General features: G+C 39.0%; 1 protein-coding gene across 1 annotated transcript; it reads right to left on the bottom strand.

Annotated features, from left to right (window-relative positions):
* Positions 1–1033: 1033 nt before the first annotated feature.
* Positions 1034–23521, bottom strand: Fundc2 (FUN14 domain containing 2). The gene is made up of 5 exons (XM_059250882.1): positions 23371–23521; positions 19496–19646; positions 8201–8276; positions 5794–5925; positions 1034–1486 (listed from the first exon to the last, which is right to left on the bottom strand). The coding sequence occupies exons 1-5, from the start codon at positions 23453–23455 to the stop codon at positions 1409–1411; spliced, it is 522 nt and encodes a 173-aa protein (XP_059106865.1). The 5' UTR covers positions 23456–23521; the 3' UTR covers positions 1034–1408.
* Between the last annotated feature and the right edge of the window lie 245 nt (positions 23522–23766).

Below are 23766 nucleotides of genomic sequence, written 5' to 3'. Positions count from 1 at the left end.
ACACTATTGCACATGGGATCATCTACATATCTAAGAATTCATTTGGGGTAAACCTAATCTTTAACAGGGAAGAGTTTTCTTTATACAAATAAATATACTCAATAAATACTTGAAATCTATTAAGTGGTAGGCCCTGTGGGTACAATGAAGATGACAGGAGACTTAGCTTTTGGAAGATGATTTCCTAATTGGAGTTGAGATCATGGTAATAGGCATTATAGCAAAATCTGAAGTGCATACAGACTTTTATTTTAAAGAATAATTCTGATGGAGACTGCATTTGATGAAAATAATTTATTTCACATAAACTATCATTGTCATTCTAAATTCTGAATGCCTGGAACATCTCTTTAAAATTCTGGCTTATATGTTTGTTATATTTCATACTAACTGGATAAAGAAACAGTATTTCCATAGAGGAATACTGCTACCCCTAGTATTTTAACAAATGTGAAGAATATTTCAAATTTCAAAGCACAGAAACCTTTCTATGAAATAAATATTTAACAGTTTCTTCCTTTTCCCACCTAAATCACTTGAAAACAGCCATGACATGAGATGCAGTATGTGGTAATGGTGGAAAACATTTCTGGACTGGATCTTAATACCAAAAAATGACTCATCTGACCATCCAATAATGAATTTCTAGCAGTTGGTTTCCATAAAGACCCACCTATCAAATACAATACCTACATTACTTCATACATCTTTATCAGAAGTTCATTTCATATTCAATCTTTTTAGTTATAGTATTTATACTGTCATTTTGGCAGGATAATTACAGCAAGTATAAAAACCTCTCTTGCCGGGCGGTGGTGGCACACGCCTTTAATCCCAGCACTTGGGAGGCAGAGATAGGTGGATCTCTCTGTGAGTTTGAGGCCAGCCTGGTCTACAGAGCAAGATCCAAGATAGCCAGGGCAACACAGAGAAAACCTGTCTGGAAAAAAATAAAAACAAAACAACAAAAAAACCCTCTTTGTATAATCTAAAATCAACTGAAAAAGAAAGCACATACCAAGATACCAAAATCTTTCATGCTTAAAGGCAAATGTATTTGGTTCCTTTCCATGTAACACATACTAAAGTAATTGCATGCTGCTTTTCCAAATCAAGTTAGGAAAAGGATCTTACATAGAGGAAAGGGAACATTCTTATTAAGCTACTCATTGACCAATTAGTGAGGAGTATACTGGAAGAGTTAACATCTATTGTCTTTTCCAACATGTCAAGCTCATGAGAAGGCCTATATTAACCTTGTACCAGAAGAAGCCTATAGAAGCCATTCAGATTTGCTACAACAGGGAGGAAGCCATGGGAGGAGAGGAGGAAGAGGAGTGTAAATTAGCCTATGTTTGAGTGTAGAAGCTACTGGCAAGAAAAATAAAATAAAATGAAATTGTATTTCTTAGGATGCCATGCCAAGCAGAAAGCCTCCAAAAAATCCTCCAGTCACTAGAACATTCTTCTTTACAAATGACACAACCTGAAAAACAGAAGATTTTGATACAATGAGTTATTTTGCTAAGGATGTTGATCATTTCCATTACTAATGACTGTACATATAGTCTTATTTCCTTATTTTCCAAAGCTGCCACCTTCTTGCAAAAGTTTCTATTCATCTGAGGTTTGGTGCATACATGGATAAGCACCCTGTATGGCTCTCTTATCAACTTATTATCTCTCCTGACCACTTCCCTTACAAAGTAAATGTGAAATAGTATATCTTACATTCTGGCTTAATCATTTCTTTTTGTTTTTGCATTATGTGGTATGTGTGTGTACATGTATGTATAACAAATAACACATGTGCACATATATGTTGAGGGCCAAGATTGAAAGGTGTCTTCCTAGCTCACTCCCACCTTATATATTGAGGCAGGCTCTCTTGCTGGACCTAGAAATTACCATTTGGCCTAGTCTGGCTGGCCAGCTTGCTCTGGTGATATTTGCAATAGCCCTGGGACTGAAGAGAGGCCACCACACTCACCTGGCATGTACATGAGTGCTGGGGATCCAAAACTCTGGTCTTTAGACTTGCATGGCAATCGCTTTACCAACTAAGCCATATCCCCAGACCTGGCCAAGTCATTTCTTAAACTTAAGCACAGTGTCTTCATTTTCCAACTAAGTAAGCCATTTGCACCATTACATTCCATCACTGTCCATCCTCCTTGCACCATTATGCAAAGTCCACAGAGTCTTCACTACCACTGTATTTAGAGGTCCTGGTTAGCTTTAACTGTCAACTTGACACAATCTACAATTATCTGAGAAGAGAATCTCAATTTAAAAATTGCCTAGATCAGCAGTTCTCAATCTATGGGTCATGAGTCATCCAAGACCATCAGAAAACACAGATATTTACATTAAGATTCATAACAGTAGCAAAATTAGTTATGAAGCAGCAACAAAAATAATTCTATTGTTGGGGGTCACCACGACAATACAACACGAGGAATTGTATTAAAGGGTCGCAGCATTAGGAACATTGAGAAACACTGACCTAGATCATACTGATCTGGGTATGTGTGTAGGGGACTGTCTTGATTGTTAGTTGATGTAGGAGGGCCCATCATACTGTGGGCAGCACTGTTACCTAGGCAGGTGATCCTGAACTGTACAAGAAAGCTAGTTGAGCAAAAGCCCATCTGCCAACTAACAAACAGCATTTTCTGTAGTTCTTGCCACATGGTCTCTGGCTGTGAATTAAGTTCCTTAGTCAGAGGTAATGCTGTGTAGGATAGCAAGCAGGCAGCAAAGATACATTTGTTTCTCTCTGCTCTCGATTTAGGATTAATGTGATTAGCTGCCCAAGCTCCTGCCTTGACTTCCCCTCAACAATGGCCTGAACCTGGAACTGTAGGCTGAATAAACCTTTCCTCCCTTAAATTGCTTTTGGTCAGAATATTTTATCCTAGAATCAAAAAGGAATCTAGGACATTATGTCTCCTTGCCTCACCTCCACTGCAGCCTTTAACTTTCCATGACTCCCACATTTCTTTAAACAAAGTACTACCAGAGGGAAACGAAAAAAAATTTACTTACATTTTTTATATGTGTATCTGGGGAAGTATGTATATATGAGTGCACATTCATGTGTATAGAGGCCACATATCATCTATGGCTATTTTCACTCTATATGAGGAAGTCGGATTATTGTGACAGAGACCATAACTCAAAAACTAAAAATATTTACCATCTGGCTATCTTCAGAAAAAGTCTACCAACCCATTATTTAAGCATTTCTATTAGTCATGTGCAGAACAAACAGAATTTGGCTATTTCAAAGATAAGCAGGCATAGAGATAAAATGTAACTCAAAATGTTCACATTGGCAGCACACCCCACCCACGATGGTACCATCTATAAGAACTAGTTAACATGCCAGGTGGTGATGGTGCATGCCTTTAATCCCACCACTTGGGAAGCAGAGATAGGTGGATCTCTGTGAGTTTAGGGCCAATCTGGTCAACAGAGCAAGTTCTAGAACAGCCAGGGATGTTACACAGAGAACCCCTGTCTCAAAAAACCAAAGAAAAAAAAGAAAATAATTAATACAACTACTATCTTCATTTCCTTTGTATTCTCATTCACTGACAAAGGTCACCAAATATTTCAATTACAAAGCTTTACAAGAGGCTAGAGACACAGTTCAATAGTTAAGAACACTGGCTGTTCTTCCAGAGGACCTGGGTTCAATTCCCAGCACCCACATGGCAGTTCACAACTATCTGTAACTCCAGTTCCAGTGGACCTGATACCTTCTTGTCCCTTCAAGCACCAGGTACGTACATGGTGTATAGATATACATGTAGGCAAAACACCACATTAAAAAAATAAGGTAAAATCTTCTTTAACAAAAAATGCCTTCTTCAGTTTCTCAGAAAATTGAGAATCAATCTTCCTCAAGACGAAGCTATATCACTCTTGGGCATATACCCAAGGAAAGCTCAATCATATGTAGCTGAAAGTTTTCCTGTGTCCCATCCAGCTGTCAGCCAGGACGAATCTCTCCCACTCATGTCCCCCAAGTAAACACACAGAGGCTTATATTAATTATAACTGCTTGGCCATTAGCTCCGGCTTATTACTGACTAGCTCTTACACTTAAATTAGCCCATAACTATTTATGTATCTCCACATGTTCCATAGCTTTACCTGCGTCCCGTTACATGTTGCTCCTTCGGTGGCTAACTGGTGTCTCTGCCCACCTTCTTCCTGTTTTTCTCTTTGAATTTCCCACCTGCCTCTAAGCTGTCTTGCCATAGGCCAAACGGCTTCATTTATCAACCAATCAGAGCAACACATATTCACAGCATACAGAAAGACATTCTCCCATCAATCATACTACAAGGACACTTGCTTAACTATGTTCATAGCAGCATTATTCATAATAGCCAGAACCTAGAAACAACCAAGATGCCCCTCAACTGAAGAATGGATAAAGAAAATGTGGTACATATATACAATGGAGTATACTCAGCAGTAAAAAACAATGACATCATGAAATTTGCAGGCAAATTGATGGAATGAGAAAAGATCATCCTGAGTGAGGTAAGCCATACTCAGAAAGACAAAGATGGTATGTACTCACTCATAAGTGGATATTAAAGGTAAAGCAAAGGATAACCAGACTACAACACACAGCTCCAAAGAAGCTAGGTAACAAGGAGGACCCTAAAAGGGATGCATGGATCACTCTGGGAAGGGGAAATAGATGAGATCTCCTGAGTAAACTGGAGGTGAAGGAGGGTAATAGATGGCAGGGGATGGGGGATGAGAACATAAGGGAATGGGATGGTCGAGCTGGAACAGGGATGGAGTGGGAGAGCAATGAAATTTTGATAGAGGGAGACATCATGGGGACAGGGAGAAACCTGGTGCTAGGGAAATTCCCAGGAATCCATAAGGATGACCCCAGCTTAAACTACTATCAATAGTGGAGAGGGTGCCTGTGCTGGCCTACCCAGTAATCAGACCAGTGAGTATCCTAACTGTCATCATAGAGCCTTCATCCAGTAACTAATGGAAACAGATGCAGAGATCTACAGCCAAGCACCAGGCAGAGCTCCAAGAGTTCAATCGAAGAGAGGGAAGAGGGATTGTATGAGCAAAGGGCATCAAGATCATGATGGGGAAACCTAGAGACAACCGATCCAAGCTAGTGGGAACTCATGAAATTTAGACCGACAGCTGTGGAACCTGCATGGGACTGGACTAGGCCCTCTGCCTAAGTGAGACAGTTGTGTAGCTTGGTCTGTTCAAGGGGCCCTGGCAGTGGAATCAGATCTATACCTGGTACATGAGCTGGCTTTTTGGAGCCCATTACCTATGGTGGGACACCTTGCACAGCCTTGATGCAGGGGGAAGAGCTTGGACCTGCCTTAACAGAATGTACCAGACTCCCCATGGGAGGCCTTACCTTTTCAGAGGAGGGGATGGGGGTGGGTTGGGGAGGAGGGCTTTGGAGGAGCTGGAGGGAGGATAAGAAGGGGATCTGTGGTTGGTATGTAAAATAAATAAAAAATTTCTTAATAAAAAAATGCCTCATAGGGTGAGGTAGCCTATGCTTATTATGCTAGCACTCAAGAAGTTGAGACAGGAATTTAAGACTTTGTCCCCTACAAATTGTTTCTACAGTAATGATATTCTAAGATTGACATACAGAATATAGTTTTTGTCTCACTGCTCCAAGTTCTTTTTATACTGCTGAGACAATTATGTATCCCATTTTATACACAAAACTGTTTATACTTTTGATATACTAAATTTGAACAAGGCAAGTCTTACCTCCTCAGCTTTGCTCTTAACCTCAGTTGGTATTTGGTTATTCTTACGAATCTTCAACTGCTCTTTGGCTTTTTTCATGTCTTTCTCTACTCGTTGCCAGTCAACTTTGATGTACCCAGTATGGTTTGCCAGCTACAATTTTAACAGTGATAAAAAGAAATGAGAAACACAGTCTTTGGTATTTCTTTTTGTCAAGATAAATCATGAAGCAGGTAATCAAAATTCTTCTAACTTTCTGTTTTTGGAGACATTTGCTATTTTTTTTTTTAATGATCTTCAGGCAAAATGTTCATACTATATTCAAGGTTCCATGCTTGGTAATGGAAATAAACAACTGTCCTCAATTGCTGGCAATCCTTTAATATATATGCTGAACTTTCTTTACAAAGTTTTAAGTATGATTAAAAAATAAGATGGTAAAATAAAAATCAATGTACTAAGTTCAATTTTTCAAAAATAAAAATTTTAGCCGGGCGGTGGTGGCGCACGCCTTTAATCCCAGCACTCGGGAGGCAGAGCCAGGCGGATCTCTGTGAGTTCGAGGCCAGCCTGGGCTACCAAGTGAGTTCCAGGAAAGGCGCAAAGCTACACAGAGAAACCCTGTCTCGAAAAACCAAAATAAAATAAAATAAAATAAAATAAAATAAAATAAAAATAAAAATTTTAAATTAAAAAAATAAACAATTTTTCAAGGAATTGTGAATAAAATAAAATTGATTCAAGTATGTTGTTTCTGATAAATTAGGGTTATCCAAATAATAAAGAGAATGACTATAGCCCATCAATCAACCCTCCATCAATATCGCTTTTTCTTTCCTATAAAAATTTTGATGTCATATCTAAAATTGAAACTCTCCATCTTTCTATCTAGAGTCTGTAAGTGAATTGCTAAACGGTCTTATTAATAAATAAAAAACATGGAGCCATATACAGGAGTGAAAACCTGAGAGCTCAGAATAGGGAAAGCCACGGCTAACCTCACCTCACCAACTCCACAGCTTCCAAAGAGAGCTACTTCCTGTATATCCACGCCTCTATGCCTTTCTATTCTGTTCTCTCAGCCCAGCTACATCACTTCCTCTTTCTGCCCAGCTTTGTCACTTCCTGTCTGTCTGTACAGACCTCCAGACCTCTATGGTTAGTGCTGGGATTAAAAGGTGTGTGTCACCATGCTTGGCTCTGTTCTCCAGTGTGGCCTTGAACTCACAGAGATCCAGACAGATCCCTGCCTCCCAAGTGATAGGATTAAAGGCGTGTGCTACCATTGCTTGGCTTCTATGTTTACTTATAGTGGTTGGCTTTTCCCTCTGATCCTCAGATAAATTTTATTGGGGGACACAGTATATTGGGGCAACATAATACATCACCACATTTCCCCTTTTTTTTCTATTAAAAAAAGTTGTAACTAATATAAGAAAAACCATAAACAATAAGTACAATAACTATATACAATATATACAAGCAATAAATACATCAACAATGTCTAGTCCATTTGTATTTGACAATTTCGGCAAAAGTATTCCATTATCTATCATATTTTGGTGAGTCCAAAATGTACCTAATTCACTTTCTATCCTAACTTATATTACCAACAGAAAACTATCTTATGATGTCTTTCAAATTTATACACTTTACACCTCTTAGTGAGTTTCTTTTCTGAAATTGTTAACAAGGAAAACTGTAACTACAACTATCTAATCTTCAACTCCCTCAGAGACCTGCCAGGCAGGATGTATAGGCGGGGCGAGCGGACAAAGAATTCTGGGAAGAGGAAGAACAGAATCAGGAGTCACCAGCCAGACACAGAGGAAGCAAGATGACAAGGCAGAACTGAGAAAAGGTACCAAGCCACGTGGCTAAACATAGATAAGAATTATGGGTTAATTTAAGTGTAAGAGCTAGTCAGTAATAAGCCTAAGCTAATGGCCCAGCAGTTACAATTAATACAAGCTTCTGAGTGATTATTTTATAAGTGGACTGCAGGACTGTAGGGGCTTGGCAGGACCGAGAAACCTTCTAACTATAAGAGTCTTTTCTTGAATTAGTTACCCAAATAAAATGGAGAAAATATGTATACATCATAAGTAAAACATTGTCAGTCATAATCAATGAAGTTCTTATAGAAATCAAGAAAAAGAAAAACATCTGGGCTGGAGAGATAGCTCAGTGGTTAAGAGCACTGGCTCCTCTTCCAGAGGATCCAGGTTCATGGTGGCTCTTACCCTTATAAATGTGAAATAAAATGACACTAATGATTAAGATTTCACTCAATGGTTAGTAGCATTCAAAATAGTACACAAAATCAAATGTATAGACTATTTTAGGGCATTACAGCCAAGGCTACAATTTCTCACAATATGTTAATGGGCAAGTGGAATTTCCAAACTAGGAAACTTAATAGACAAACCTGAAGTAGAAAGAATCCACCTCCTACAGCTGTTGCAGCCAATTTTCCAACTTTCTGGAATATGAAACCAGTGCACCTGTGAAACCAAACCAAAGTGACAGGCTATCAGATGCACACAAACCTGAACTTCTGACAATGCTCATATTCTACTTTCTTTGAGATGATCTAGCTCCTTCCTACCATCTATAGAAATAGAAGGCCATGCTAACCTCCAGGCTCCTACAGTCCCTATTCATAAGTATCCATTATACATTTCAAAGTCCACACTAGCATCCTGGCCCATCTCATCTCCCCCTCTACCCTAAACCCCCAGGCTGTTTCAGTTAACAAGTTTTCCCTCCTCCTATACACCCCTTTGTTCTCTATATAGGCCAGGTTGTTTCCCCTGTTTTAACTATTCCTACTGATCTACGGTCTCTCCTTGCCATCTCCACTATTCTCTCGTCTTTTTCTCTTGGAGCTAGACATTTTCAGATGGCTCTAGATCTTCTTTCTCTCGCTTATCCACAATAAAAATCTCCCCCATCCCCAACCATGGAGTGGCCATTTCAATGGTTTCTTTACTGCACCCTTCACATATACTAAGAATGCATGCATGTACCACCATATGAAGCTCATCAATTAAAAACATATATTCAAGCTGGGCATAGTGGGGCACATCTTTGATCCCAGCACTCAAAAGGCAGAGGCAGGTGGATCTCTATGAGTTTGAGGCCAGCCTAGTCTACATAGAAAGTTCCAGACAGCCAGGGCTATGTAGAGAGATACTGTCTCAAAAAAAAAAAAAAATTACATGCAAATAGTCTAAATACTATTCAAAAGGAAGAGATTTCAAACTGGACTTTTAAAAGATTCAGGCTGAAAAGATAGTTTAGTGAATAAAGTACTTGCTGTATACACATGAGGACTTAAGTTCAAATCCATAGAACACATATAAAAGTGGGTGCTTTAACAGAGTAAAATCAGGCAACTGTTCCCTGAGACAGAGCCCACCTGCACCCAATTGGACTAAGAGGTGAGTCTTTATCCTCATATCCAAACACCCCAGCCCCTAGGCTTTGGGCCCAGGGGCACAACCCTGCACCCCCACACCACCACCCACTGCAGTCCCAGTTTCAGGCCAGTTGGCAGGCAGACCCACTGCACACAGGTCAGACTACGACCATCCCCCATCAGACCCTGCAAACCCACAAGCTCCACCTCCCCCAAATTCCACCCACCCTCTGAGACTGCAACTGTTCCCTGAGACAGAGCCTGCCAATGGCCCATTGGACTAAGAGGTGAGTCTTTGTCTAGGTGGGGCCCAGGGGCACAGCCCTGTGCCCCCACACCACCACCCATTGCAGTTCCAGTCTCAGACCAATAGGCAGGCCTCCTGCAGACAGGCCGGACCATCCCCCATCACACCCTGTAACCCACAAGTCCCACCTCCTCCAATCCCCCCCCACCCGAGACTGCAAGTGTTCCCTGAGACAGAGCCTACAAGCGCCAGATTGGACTAAGACCTGCTCCCTGAGACAAAGAGTCCATCAGCTCCGATTAGACCAAGAGCTCCCACTGGACCAAGAGTATCGATCAGACCAAGAGAGGCTCCCTCAGACACAGACACTGCTTGCACCAAGTAGAGAAAGAGATGGGTAAACGCCAGTGAAAAAATACAGTCAACAACATAAAAACCAATATGGCTCCATCAGAACCTACATCAGCAAGACCTGAACATCCCAACACAGAAGAAACAGAAGAAATCGACCTTAAAAATAACCTTAAGAAGATGATAGAGATCTTTAAAGAGGAAATGAAAAATTCCCTTAAAGAATTCAAGGAAAAGTCAAACAAAAAATGGGAAGAAATCAGTAAATCCCTTAAAGAAAGCCAAGAGAAAGCAATTAAACAAGTAAGGGAAACAGTTCAACATTTAAAAACTGAAATTGAGACAATAAAGAAGACACAAACTGAGGGAAAGCTGGAAGTGGAAAATCTGAGTAAACAAATAGGAACTACAGATGTAAGCATAACCAACAGAATGCAAGAGATGGGAGAGCGGATCTCTGGCGTTGAAGATATGATAGAGGAAATAGAATCATCAGTCAAAGAAAACACTAAAGGAAACAAAGTCATGAACAAAAATGACCAGGAAATTTGGGACAACATGAAAAGACCAAACCTAAGAATAATAGGGATAGAAGAAGGAGAATACCAATTCAAAGGCACAGAAAATATATTCAACAAAAATCATAGAAGAAAACTTTCCCAACCTAAACAAGGAAATGCCTATAAAGATACAAGAAGGTTACAGAACACCAAACAGACTGGATCCCCCCCCCCAAAAAAAAAGTCCCCTCGCCACATAATAATCAAAGCACTAAACATACAGAATAAAGAAAAATATTAAGAGCTGCAAAGGAAAAAGGCCAAGTAACATATAAAGGCAGACCTATAAGAATAACAGCTGACTTCTCAATGGAGACTCTAATAGCCAGAAGGTCCTAGACAGACCTTATACAGACACTAAGAGACCATGGATATCAACCTAGACTATTATACCCAGCAAAGCTCTCAATCAACATAGATGAAGTAAACAAAATGTTCCATGATAAAACCAGATTTAAACAATCCAGGACTACAGAAAGCACTAGAAAGAAAAATCCAACCTAAGGAAGTTAGATACACCCATGAAAACACAGGCAATAGATAGTACCACACGAACAAATACCAAAGAAGGGAAACATACAACACTACCACCAAAAAATAACAGGAATTAACAATCACTGCTCATTAATATCCTTTAATATCAATGGTCTCAATTCACCTATAAAAAGACACAGGCTAGCAGAATGGATACGAAAACAGGACCCATCCTTCTGCTGCATACAAGAAACATATCTCAACTTCAAAGACAGACATTACCTCAGAATAAAAGGATGGAAAAAGACTTTCCAATCAAATGGATTTAAGAAGCAAGCTGGTGTAGTTATCCTAATATCTAATAAAATAGACTTCAAACTAAAATCAATCAAAAGAGATCCGGAAGGACATTACATATTTATCACAGGTAAAATCCGACAAGATGAAGTCTCAATTCTTAATATTTATGACCCAAATACAGGGGCACCTACATTTGTAAAAGAAACATTACTAAAGCTTAAATCACACATCAAACCCATACACTAGTAGTAGGAGACTTCAAGACCCCACTCTCACCAATGGACAGATCTACCAGACAAAAACTTAACAGAGAAATAAGGGAACTAACAGGCATTATGACTCAAATGGACATAACAGATATCTACAGAACATTCCACCCTAACACAAAAGAATATACCTTCTTCTCAGCACCCCATGGAACCTTCTCCAAAATTGACCACATGCATGGTCACAAAGCAAATCACAACAGATACAAAAAAATTGAAATAACCTCCTGTATCTTATCGGACCACCATAGCTTAAAGTTAGATTTCAACAACAATAAAAACTACAAAAAGCCTACAATCTCATGGGAACTGAATAATGCCCGATTCAATCACCAATAGGTCAAGGAAGAAATAAAGAAAGAAATTAAAGATTTCCTAGAATTCAATGAAAATGAATGTACAACATACTCAAACTTATGGGACACTATGAAAGAAGTGCTAAGAGGAAAATTCATAGCACTAAGTACCCATATAAAGAAGTTGGAGAAATCTCACACTAGTGACTTAAGAGCACAACTGAAAGCTCTAGAACAAGAAGAAGCAAACTTACAAAGGAGAAACAGACTCCAGGAAATAATCAAATTGAGGGATGAAATCAATAAAATAGAAACAAAGAGAATCAATGAATACAAAATAGAATACAAAGAATCAATGAAACAAAGAGTTGGTTTCTCTTTGAGAAAATCAACAAGATAGACAAGCCCTTATCCAAATGAACCAAAAAGCAGAGAGAGAGCATCCAAATTAACAAAATCAGAAATGAAAGGGGAGACATAACAACAGACAATGAGGAAATCCAGAGAATGCTCAGATCATACTTCAAAAACCTGTACTCCACAAAATTAGAAAATCTGAAAGAAATGGACAATTTTCTGGATAGGTACCACATACCAAAGTTCAATCAAGACCAGATAGACTATATAAATACACCAATAACCCCTAAGGAAATAGAAACAGTCATTAATAGTCTCCCAACCAAAGAAAGCCCAGGACCAGATGGTTTCAGTGTAGAATTCTACCAGATTTTCAAAGAAGAGCTAATACCAATATTCTTCAAATTGTTCCACACAACAGAAAGAGAAGGAACATTACCAAACTCTTTTTATGAGGTTACAGTTACCCGGATACCCAAACCACACAAGATGCAACAAAGGAAGAGAATTACAGACCAATCTCCTTCATGAACATTGATGGAAAAATATTCAATAAAATACTGGCAAACTGAATCCAAGAACACATAAAAAAAAATCATCCATCATGATCAAGTAGGCTTCATTCCAGAGATGCAAGGGTGGTTCAACATATGAAAATCTGTCAATGTAATACACCATATAAACAAACTGAAAGAAAAAAAAAAACACATGATCATCTCATTAGATGCTCAAAAAGCCTTTGACAAAACCCAACACCCCTTCATGATAAAGGTATTGGAGAGATCAGGAATACAAGGAACAAGCCAACAGCCACAATCAAATTAAATGGCGAGAAACTCAAAGTGATTCCACTAAAATCAGGAACAAGACAAGGCTGTCCACTCTTCCCATACTTATTCAACATAGTACTTGAAGTTCTAGCAAGGGAAATAAGACAACAAAAGAAGATCAAGGGGATACAAATTGGAAAGTAAAAAATCAAACTTTCACTATTTGCAGATGATATGATAGTATACATAAGTGACCCCAAAAATTCTACCAAGGAACACCTACAGCTGATAAACTCCTTCAGTAAGGTGGCAGCATACAAGATTAACTCAAAAAATCAGTAGCTCTCCTATATACAAATGATAAATGGGCTGAGAAAGAAATCAGAGAAACGTCACCCTTTACAATAGCCACAAATAATATAATATACCTTGGGGTAACTCTAACTAAGCAAGTGAAAGACCTATATGATAAGAACTTTAAGTCTCTGAAGAAAAAAATTGAAGAAGATATCAGAAAATGGAAAGGTCTCCCATGCTCATGGATAGGTAGAATTAACATAGTAAAAATGGCAATCTTATCAAAAGCAATCTACAGATTCAATGCAATCCCCATCAAAATACCAACACAATTCTTCACAGACTTGGAAAGAACAATACTAAACTTTATATGGAAAAACAAAAAGCATAGGATAGCTAAAAAGAATCCTGTATAATAAAGAAACCTTTGGAGGCATCACGATCCCTGACTTCAAGCTCTACTATAGAGCTATAGTAATAAAAACAGCTTGGTACTGGCATAAAAACCGACATGTAGACCAATGGAATCGAATTGAAGACCCTGACATTAATCCACATACCTATGAACATACAATTTTTGACAAAGAAGCCAAAACTATACCATGGAAAAATAAAGCATCTTCAACCAATGGTGCTGGCATAACTGGATGTCAACACACAGAAGACTGCAAATAGATCCATATCTGTTGCCATGTACAAAACTCAAGTCCAAGTGGATCAAAGAATTCAACATAAATCGTTACACTAAACTTGATAGAAGAGAAAGTAGGAAGTAGTCTTGAATGCGTTGGCCCAGACCACTTCCTAAATATAACACCAGTAGCATAGACACTGAGAGCAACAATTAAATAAATGGGACCTCCTGAAACTGAGAAGCTTTTGTAGAGCAAAGGACACGGTCAATAAGTCAAAACGACAGCCTACAGAATGGGAAATGATCTTCACCAAACCCACATCTGACAGAGGGCTGATATCCAAAATATATAAAGAACTCAAAAAGTTAGACTACAAAATACTGAAAAATCCAATTAAAAATGCGCTACAGAGCTTAACAGAGAATTCTCAATAGAAGAATCTCAAATGGTTGAAATACATTTAAAGAATTGCTCAACATCCTTAGTCATCAGGGAAATGCAAATCAAACAACTCTGAGATACCATCTTACACCTTTCAGAATGGCTAAGATCAAAAACACTGAAGAGAGCTTATGTTGGAGAGGATATATAACAAGGGGAACACTCCTCCACTGTTGGTGGGAGTGCAATCTTGTACAGCCACTCTGGAAATCAGTATGGCGGTTTCTCAGAAAATTGAGAATAAGTCTTCCTTAAGACCCAGCTATACCACTCTTGGGCATATACCCAAAGAATGATCAATCTTACCACAAGGAGACATGCTTAACCATGTTCATATCAGCATTATTCATAATAGCCAGAACCTGGAAACAACCTAGGTGCCCCTCAACTGAAGAACGGATAAAGAGAATGTGGCACATATACACAATGGAGTACTACTCAGCAGTAAAAAACAATGTCATTACGCAATTTGCAGGCAAATGGATGGAACTAGAAAATATCATCCCGAGTGAGGTAACCTAGACTCAGAAGGACACACATAGTATGTACTCACTCATAAGTGGATACTAGATGTGAGGGAAGGGATGGCCAAACTGCAACCCACAGCTCCAGAGAGGCTAGCTAGCAGGGAAAGAGTCTAAGAGGGACACATGGATGGCCCATAGAAGGAGAAGTGGAGGAGAGCTACATGAGCGGACTGGGAGTCGGGGGGGGGGGGTGGCGGGCAAGGAGTGGGGCATGAGAACATAGGGAAATGGGAGGGTCAAGCTGGAACAGGGACAGAGTGGGAGGGCAGGGAGGAAGATACCCTGATAGATGAGGACATTATGGGAATAGAAAGAGGCAGGGTGCTGGGGAGGCTCTCAGAAATCCACAAGGATGACCCCACCTTGGAGTGCTGGCAGTGGTCTAGAGGGTGTCTACTCTAGTGACCAGTCTAGTGAATACCCTAACCGTGATCATAGAGCCTTTGTGCAGTGACTGATGGAGGCAGATGCAGAGATCCACAGTCAGGCGCCAGGCTGAATCCAGTTGATGAGAGAGAGGAGGGATTCTGCAGGCAGGGGACGTGGAGATCATGATGGTAAGATGTGCAGAGATGACCGGCCACACTAGTGGAAGCCCATGAACTGTAGACTAGTGGCCGTGGAGCCCCCATAGGACTGGACTAGGCCCTCTGGATATGGAAGACGGTTGTTTGGTTCAAACTGTTTGGGGGGCACCCAGGCAGGGGGACTGGGATCCGTCCCTGGTGTATGGGCAGGCTTTTGGGAGCCCAGTGCCTGTGGAGTGACGCCCTGCACAGCCTTGGTGCAGTGGTGAGGGGCTTGGACCTGCCTAGGCTCAGTGTGCTGGACTCTGCTGACTCCCCATGGGAGACCTTGATTTTGGGGATGTGGGGATGTGGGGTGGCTTGGGAGGGAGGGCTGGAGAGTGGGAGGAGGGAGGAGGGGGGATATGTGGGTGGTATGTAGAGTGAGTAGAAAATTTCTTAATAAAGAAAAAGAAAAAGAGTAAAATCTGTCTATATGCTATGTACATGAAACCTACTTTAAATAAAAGACTCCAGAAAAGACAAGTGGGAAATTCATTCATGTGTTTCTGCTGGCTGCTGTGCTATGTGCTTCTTTTCTTGCCCGATTTTTGTTATGAAGTTGTAATCCTGAGTAGAACAGCTCTGAGTTCTATGAGTCTTCCCAGAGCAGTGCTTCTCAACCTTCCTGATGCTGTGATTCTTTAATACAGTTCCTCATGTTGTGCTGACCCCCAACCATAAAATTATTTTCGTTGCTACTTCATACCAGTAATTTTGCTACTTCTACAAATCATAATGTAAATGTCTGTTTTACAACGGTCTTAGGCAACCCCAATAAAAGGGTCGTTCTACTGGAGATGGAGGAAGAGTGGAGGGAATAGGAGGAGAAGAGAGAGGGGAAACTGTAGTCAGTATGTAAAATAAAATGAAAAAAATTAATTAGTAAAAAAATTAAAATTAAAAAATTTACAAAGTGTTATCCTACTCCCAAAGGGTCATGACCCACAGGTTGAGAACCACCATCCTAGAAGATTATCAAACACAAGAATGTCTTGAGGATTCTCAAACTCTGCAACCCAAAAATGACTTTAGGAAATTGCATTTCCATATACAAGTAATAAATAACAAGAAATGAAAATTTTAAGCTGCAATAACATTAAAATATGAAATACTTATAGATATTTAAGAATCTGTGTTGATCATATATTGTGATATATTGGTATATAACCTACAAAGCTGAAAAAAATCAAAGAAAATAAAGTGATAGTGATCAGAATAATACGATACTGGCACCAAGACAAATCAATTTTTAAATGAATTATTTTTATTTTTTAAGTATTTTATTTGGGGGGGTGTATCATATGCATATGTGTATACATGTGTAACTTGCCATGGCATACATGTGGAAGTCAAAGGACAACTTGTGTAAGTCAGATCTGTCCTTCTACAATGTGGGTCCCTGAGATTGAACTCAGGTCCTCAGGCTTGATGGTAAGTACCTTTACCCAATAAGCTTTATGTTGGCCAAAAGACAGATCAATTTAATGTACAGATGGTAAATTGATTTTTAATACAAGTATAAAGACATGGGATTAAAGCACGCCCTGTTTCATTCCCTTTTCATGTATGTTTATATTGTTTCTACTTTCAGGTATTATAAATAAAACTAGGAACATTTGCATGAAAATTTTTGTATAAGCATCTGCTTTCATTCACTTGTTTAAGTGCCAATAAATAGTATGGCTGAGACATACTACAAGTTTGGTGGTATACAATACCACTTGGGAGATAAAAGAAAGAGCATCACAAGTTCTGGGCCATGCTGAGCCATAGATCCCATTGCAAAACAAAACAAAACCAAAACACACAAAAAAGCCTCTTAAAACTCAATACTATAAAAAAATTGACAACTTCACAGGGGAAAAAAAACAGAATTTAATAAAAGACAAATCTAAGTGGTAAATAAATACATGTAAAACTTTTCAGTTTTACCCCTATTTGGGAAAACACAAACAAAGATCATAATGAGAAAACCACTATCATCAAAGGCTGGCAAGAAGTTACCAGGATGGCAACAAAAAACATGGTCAAGGATGTAGTGCAACAGTTACACTTGGTCCTTGTTGACAAGTGTAGCCACTTTTGGGCAGCAGTCTGACACCCCATCAAGTTGAAGATATATACACCCAATGACTTAGCAACTACTAAGCTGGGCAGTGGTGGCGCACGCCTTTAATCCTAGCACTTAAGAGGCAGAGCCAGTAGGATCTCTGTGAGTTCGAGACCAGCCTAGGCTACAGAGTGAGTTCCAGGAAAGGCGCAAAGCTACACAGAGAAACCCTGTCTCGAAAAACCAAAAAAAAAAAAAAAAAAAAAAAAAAAGACTTAGCAACTACTAGGTACATACACCAAAGAAATATGTACCCATGCTCAATAGGAAATTTGTATAAGAATTTTATTTTGCCAAGTGGTGGTGGCACATGCCTTTAATTTCAGCACTCTGGAGGCAGGGGCAGGCGGATCTCTGAGTTCAAGGACAGTGTGATCTACCAAGCTACTTCCAGGACAATGAGGACTATACAGAGAAACCCTGTCACACACAAAAAAATTTCATATCAGCATTGTCTGCATTATTTAAAAATTGAAAAAGGTCAATATCAGACATCAACTGGGCAAAAATATACTATAGTATATTCATATAATGGAATTCTAAATACAAATGACAGTAGGAAATTACAGCTTCATATGATATGGTTGAATATAGAAAACATCAAAAATGCAAAAACCAAAAGAATTCATAGTAATTGTGTTTATTCAAAGTTCAAAACTACAATAAATTATTAAAATCATAAAGGCAAAGAAACAACTCCCCAACAACTTTTAGAGTTCTGGGGGATACTAGTCGTATTTTTTAGCCTCAGTGGTTGTTAAATGAGAGTTTGTTCTCCAACTATTCCATATAGACACTGTTCTGTGTATTTGTATTACAATAAGATTTTTCTTTTTTTTTTAATTTTTTTTGTTTTTTTTCGAGACAGGGTTTCTCTGTGTAGCTTTGCACCTTTCCTGGAACTCGCTTTGGAGACCAGGCTGGCCTCGAACTCACAGAGATCCGCCTGCCTCTGCCTCCCGAGTGCTGGGATTAAAGGCGTGCACCACCACCGCCCGGCCTACAATAAGATTTTTCAAATGGAGTTTCTGAGATTGATGGATTCGTTATTCACTCACTAAAAGGGCTACTAGCATGATAAACATAATAAAAAATGAAAACTGACACATTAACATCTGACACATAATATAAGTGGATAGCTTCTTAATCTACCACTTGCTGACTGTGTAGCCTTTATCTAAAATCTAGATTCTAGATAAACATTCTGGGCCTCAGTTTCTACAAAAAGCATAGATATTAAAAGTACTAAGTTCAGAGCCATTTTTAAAAAGGAAATGAGATATCTATATATAAACTTAAAATAGTGCCTGACTTGTACCAAGTACCTGCATGCAAGGGTTTTGGCACCAGACATAACCATTCCATGGTATCGTAAAGGGGACAGTATTTATTGTAGATATGAGAGAAAGAACAGCCAGAGGCATTTGGAAGAGTCCAGAGCAGAAAGAGGAGTAGATTAAATTAAATATGGCCAGCAGACTGGACATGGCTAAGGCTATCTAGAGAGAGGAGAATAGCAGGGGATAGAGAATAGAGAGAGCATAGTAAGAAGAGCAAGATCAGAGAATAGTTAGAATAGCCAGATTATAAGAAAGGTGAGTAGTTGGGGGAAGGGAAAGGCCAAGAGATAGGCATGAGGGTTTGGAAATATATACAACAAGTACTTGTGAGTAAAGGACTGAGGGACCCTGGGGACTAGCATGGACCTTGATATGCTGATAGGTGCCGCTAGTATATGCTAATTGGACAGCCATATGTCTCTTTTGTCAGAAGTAAGGGAAATGACTCCTTTTGGCAGAAGAGAATCAACTTCACAAGTTCCTGAGGAATGCTAGCCTTTATCTAGCCACCAGAAATCCTCCTATAGTTCAGGTTGAGTTCATTTCTGTATATTTGGACCATCTTTTGGAGTTTGGGGAATTGGAGTGTCCTTTGGGTCTGACAGTAGCATGCATAAATACCAATAGTCCTTTAATTTGATGGTTCACTACATGTATTGACCAATTTCAGTGAAGTCAGTGTGTTTTAACTAATTAGACAGCTTCTGTAACTATGCTACTAAATCAGGCACAAAAGAACTGAAAATCTTTAACACCACTTACCATCCAGTAACACCTCCAATTAACAGCTGAGTTGCTACACTATACTTTTCAGCTGATGGCCCAGATTCCTGCCCAAACAGCTTACGCCACCATGGTTGCTTTTTAGTTAATTCTGCAAGATCCAGTGCCTCAAGTTTTCCATCAAAGTTTCCTATAAGAGAATTAAGATATGCAATTAATGGTTGCTGAGAAAGGAGGAGACATTTTCTTCAGTGGTATAGCCAATGGCAAAGTATGCCTATGCTATAGTAAATAAACTCTCATCCATGTTCCTGTAAACAACTCTAATGAAACTCAATGGGTCATCAAAAATAAAGTACAGTGAAGACAAGATATAACAATTGAAGGGGGACTATTTTGGAAAAGGATGGGGATCAGTAGGAATAGGGAAGGACAAAAAAGTTATGGGGCGTAAATATGATCAAAACACATATAGATGTATGAAAAGTCATAATAAAATCCATCATTGCTTATGTTTAATATATACTAATAAAAAACTAAAAAAGAACTAAAATAAGAAAATATTTACTTTTATAATAAATTACCACCATTCTTAACTAGATTAAGAGATTTTTAAGGAATACAGAATACACAAATATTCTATTTTAAATAGTTGGAATTTTGGAAAATCTGACTAAAATAAATTATTGGACTTCTATTGTTTTTCCTCTCAAATTTAAAAACAATTAAACTGACCTAGAAAAAGCAAGTACTATTGGATAAAAGCATTCTAAATATAAATATTTTTAATTTATCTCTTTAGGAGCCACCTACAAACCAATTTTCTGTATTATACGGATCTCCAGTGAATAAAGCAAACAACATTTGACTAAGAGCTTACTAATTTACTAGATAATATGTTTAATAACAAACTATCTAATCAAATGCAAAGAAAAAGTAGGTACCACTTATTAATCCCACTTTGTAAACAGGAAACAAAACTTTGGAATGTAATGCTTAGACCAGGAAAGGAAAACAAGCCAACAAAAAGTCTAATCCCCTTGTTTGTACAAATCTTGTGTTTACCTACTCTGTCCAGTCCTTCCCTGGAAACATACTGCATTGAGACAACAAATGTCAAAAACTTACTATCCAAGACTGTGTACAAACAAAAGAAAAAGCCAAGAATTGTCATTTAAAAAATAGAAGAGAAAATAGAGGCAAAATCAGAGATGATCCAAGATATTAAATTAAGCAAAAATGTTCAGAAGGTTTTACACACACACACACACACACACACACACACACACACACACACACACACATAAAATTGGAGTCCAAGAAGATTACTGGAACAGGAGAGAAGTAACATTCAAGAGGCATGTTGATGTGACTCAAGCAAGAAATGCCAAGTGGGCTGGGTGGTGGTGGAACACACCTTTAATCCCAGAACTCAGGAGGCAGAGGCAGGCAGATCTCTGTGAGTTCAAGGCCAGCCTGGTCTACAGAGCGAGTTCCAGGACAGGCTCCACAGCTACACAGAGAAACCCTGTCTCAAAAAAATAATAATAATAAATAAAATAAATGCCAAGTGGAACTCTAGAAATGAACAGGGGAATGAAGGGTACTTGAATGAGTACTCAAGTTGATATACAAATGAATGTTATTGTATAAAACAATACCTAAAGTAGCTTGTAAAACTTAAAAATATACATAAAATTAAACAAGTGATTTCTAAATTATCAGCAGGCAAAATAAAAATGGTAAACTATGGAATACCCTCCCCTCCTAAATTTATGGAGATTAAGAAAGCCAAGCCTATGAGCTACACTCCTGCCTGAGTTTCAATATTAAGATGTTCATTTTCTTTATAATATAGTCCTTAGGAAAAAAATGTCCATTACAGGTTAAGGCAGATGTTCTCAATCCCTTTGGGGAGAGTTGCACATCAGATATCTTGCATATTAGATATTTACATTATGATTCATAACAGTAGCAAAATTATAGTTATAAAGTAGCAATGAAAGTAATTTTACGGTTGGGGGTCACCACAACATGAGAAGATGTATTAAAAGGTCACAGCAATAGGAAGGTTGAGAACCACTGGGTTAAGGATCCTAAAATTTATATAGGTAGGCAAAGGACCAATAATAATGTTCCAGTTACAATAGCTGTACAAAAAACTGCCCCCCAAACATCATGAAACAAAGCTATTTTGTCTATGGTCTCCAGTTATTTGCATGGGAAATTCAATCACAGCATTAAGACTTCTTTATTATTCTGTGATATCTGAGGCTTTAGCTAGGAAACTTATAGGGGCAGGGTCTGGAATAATCTGAGAAGTCTATAGTCACATGTACAGACTACTTTTCTAAGAGGCTAGAATGGGCTTCCTTAATACCATTGTAGTTAGGTTCCTCTTAAGTGGAGGAAAGATCAAGGACCTGGAAAAAAAAACTGTGTCATCATTTTAAATCCTAGCCTTGGAAGTCATACAGTTTTACTACCATCAAACTGGGCTAGAGTAGTTCCCATCCAGATTCAGGAATAAGGAATATAGACTCCAATTCTTACTGGGATGGGAATATCAAAGTCCCACTTAAAACAGGCCATGTGGGAAAATACAATCTTCTATATGATACATGGCCACAATAATCTTAAGGAGAAAGTTTAAGTGCATTCAAAACTTACAAAACTACAGTATGACATAGGGCCACTTAATTTAAAGATTTATAAAGCTACAATATTCAATAAGGTGTTACATTGACCCAAGTATACACAAAAATATTAATTGAAGACAAAAGCCTAGAAATAGATTTATACATACTATTATATGATTTTTCCTAACAAGATACACCAAGGTAATTCTACAGTAGAAAGCAAGTCTTCTCAGTTGTGTTAGAAGCAGTATTCATTTTTTTCTAAAGAAAGGGTCTACCTTACATCATACACAATAAAACAATCTATGTAACATAACAGTAACATATCACCACTATGTTTTAGAAAATATCGCTGAAAACAAAAGATTTTTAAAAGTAATTTTATCAAGCCCATTCACTCAGTAGATGGCTCCAGTCAAAAGTGGGATTTAAGTTGGGTGTAGTGCCATGTGCCTGTAATGCCAACACTGAGGCTGAGTGAGGCAGGAGGATTGCTGAGTTTGAAGCCAAACTGGTCTACACAAAATTCTCTGTTGGTGGGTGGGATGGGGTAGATAAAAATCAAAATGCCCTCTAGCCCACTCAATTTCATCAGTTGCTCACTAAACACTGCTAAACAAAATTTATAAGTCTTGTCTATGGGCCCAGGAAAACAATGATAATTACTATAAGCACTACAATTCATGTAAGCCTCAAGACTTCTCAAAAATTCCTAGGTACTCTCTTTAGCAATTGCATCACATGCGCTGGTTAATGAATTGACTGATTTAACGTTAACCAAATTTAGAGTAAGAAGCATAACCTAAATTAAGTGCTCCACTGGAGTTTTCTCTTGAGTAGGCCGACTAAAGGTACCATCCTATACCTTCTACTATTTTCAAAAACATCAATAATACAATTAGGAAAGCACCAACGAAAATGAGGACTGCCAGGCATTTGAGAGGCACATCCTCCTAAGCGACAAACACTCTTGTGTCAGGAAGCCAAATCGCTTGAGAACAGGAACTCAATCTCTATAGGATACCTTGATAGGGGAGGTGCTAGCTGGCTGGAGGAGCTGGGCAGAGATAAGATCTCAGGACAGCTCTGCTACTACCCTGAGCATGACCTTGGCCAGCCCCAGAGCACCCACCGGAAAAGTCTCCGAGCCATCCTGTCCGGGCGCTACTGAGGCTCCCCGCGGCAGAAAGAATGCTGCAGGCCCTTGGCCATCCCTCATCCTAAGCCAGGAAGGTGATTCCACCCTGGCCCCTCCACGCGCGCTCCCGCCTTTACCTTGACTGGTCGCGGCCATTTTGGGGGAACTAGTATCGCGAGGAAACAGCTGCAGATCGCGAGACCAAGGACAGGCATTAGTCATCCGCAGCTGGCTTCCGGCAGGTGAGGCATATATTTCCAGTCCCCTGGCGGAAAAAGAGGGCGGGCCTGGCACAATGAGACAGCTTTCCTGTCCCGGAGCAGCTGCTTCACCAACCTCAGCTGCAGTCCCACGCACGCTCAGAGGAATGCTTACTATCCAGCAGAAAGCCTTTTCGCCTTAGGAATGACAGGGTTTATTTTCGCTTTATTCATTTATTTCAGATTGTGCGTATTTACGTAAGCAGTGAGCTTACGTAATTCCGGCGCTCGTTCCAATGCTGTTTCAGCGCTGGAAAACATATCTTACACATT

The sequence above is a fragment of the Peromyscus eremicus genome, chromosome X, assembly GCF_949786415.1.
Source record: "Peromyscus eremicus chromosome X, PerEre_H2_v1, whole genome shotgun sequence".
Classification (NCBI taxonomy): Eukaryota; Metazoa; Chordata; class Mammalia; order Rodentia; family Cricetidae; genus Peromyscus; species Peromyscus eremicus.
Note: the sequence above shows the minus strand (reverse complement) of the source record. Positions and strands in the feature narration are given on the sequence as shown.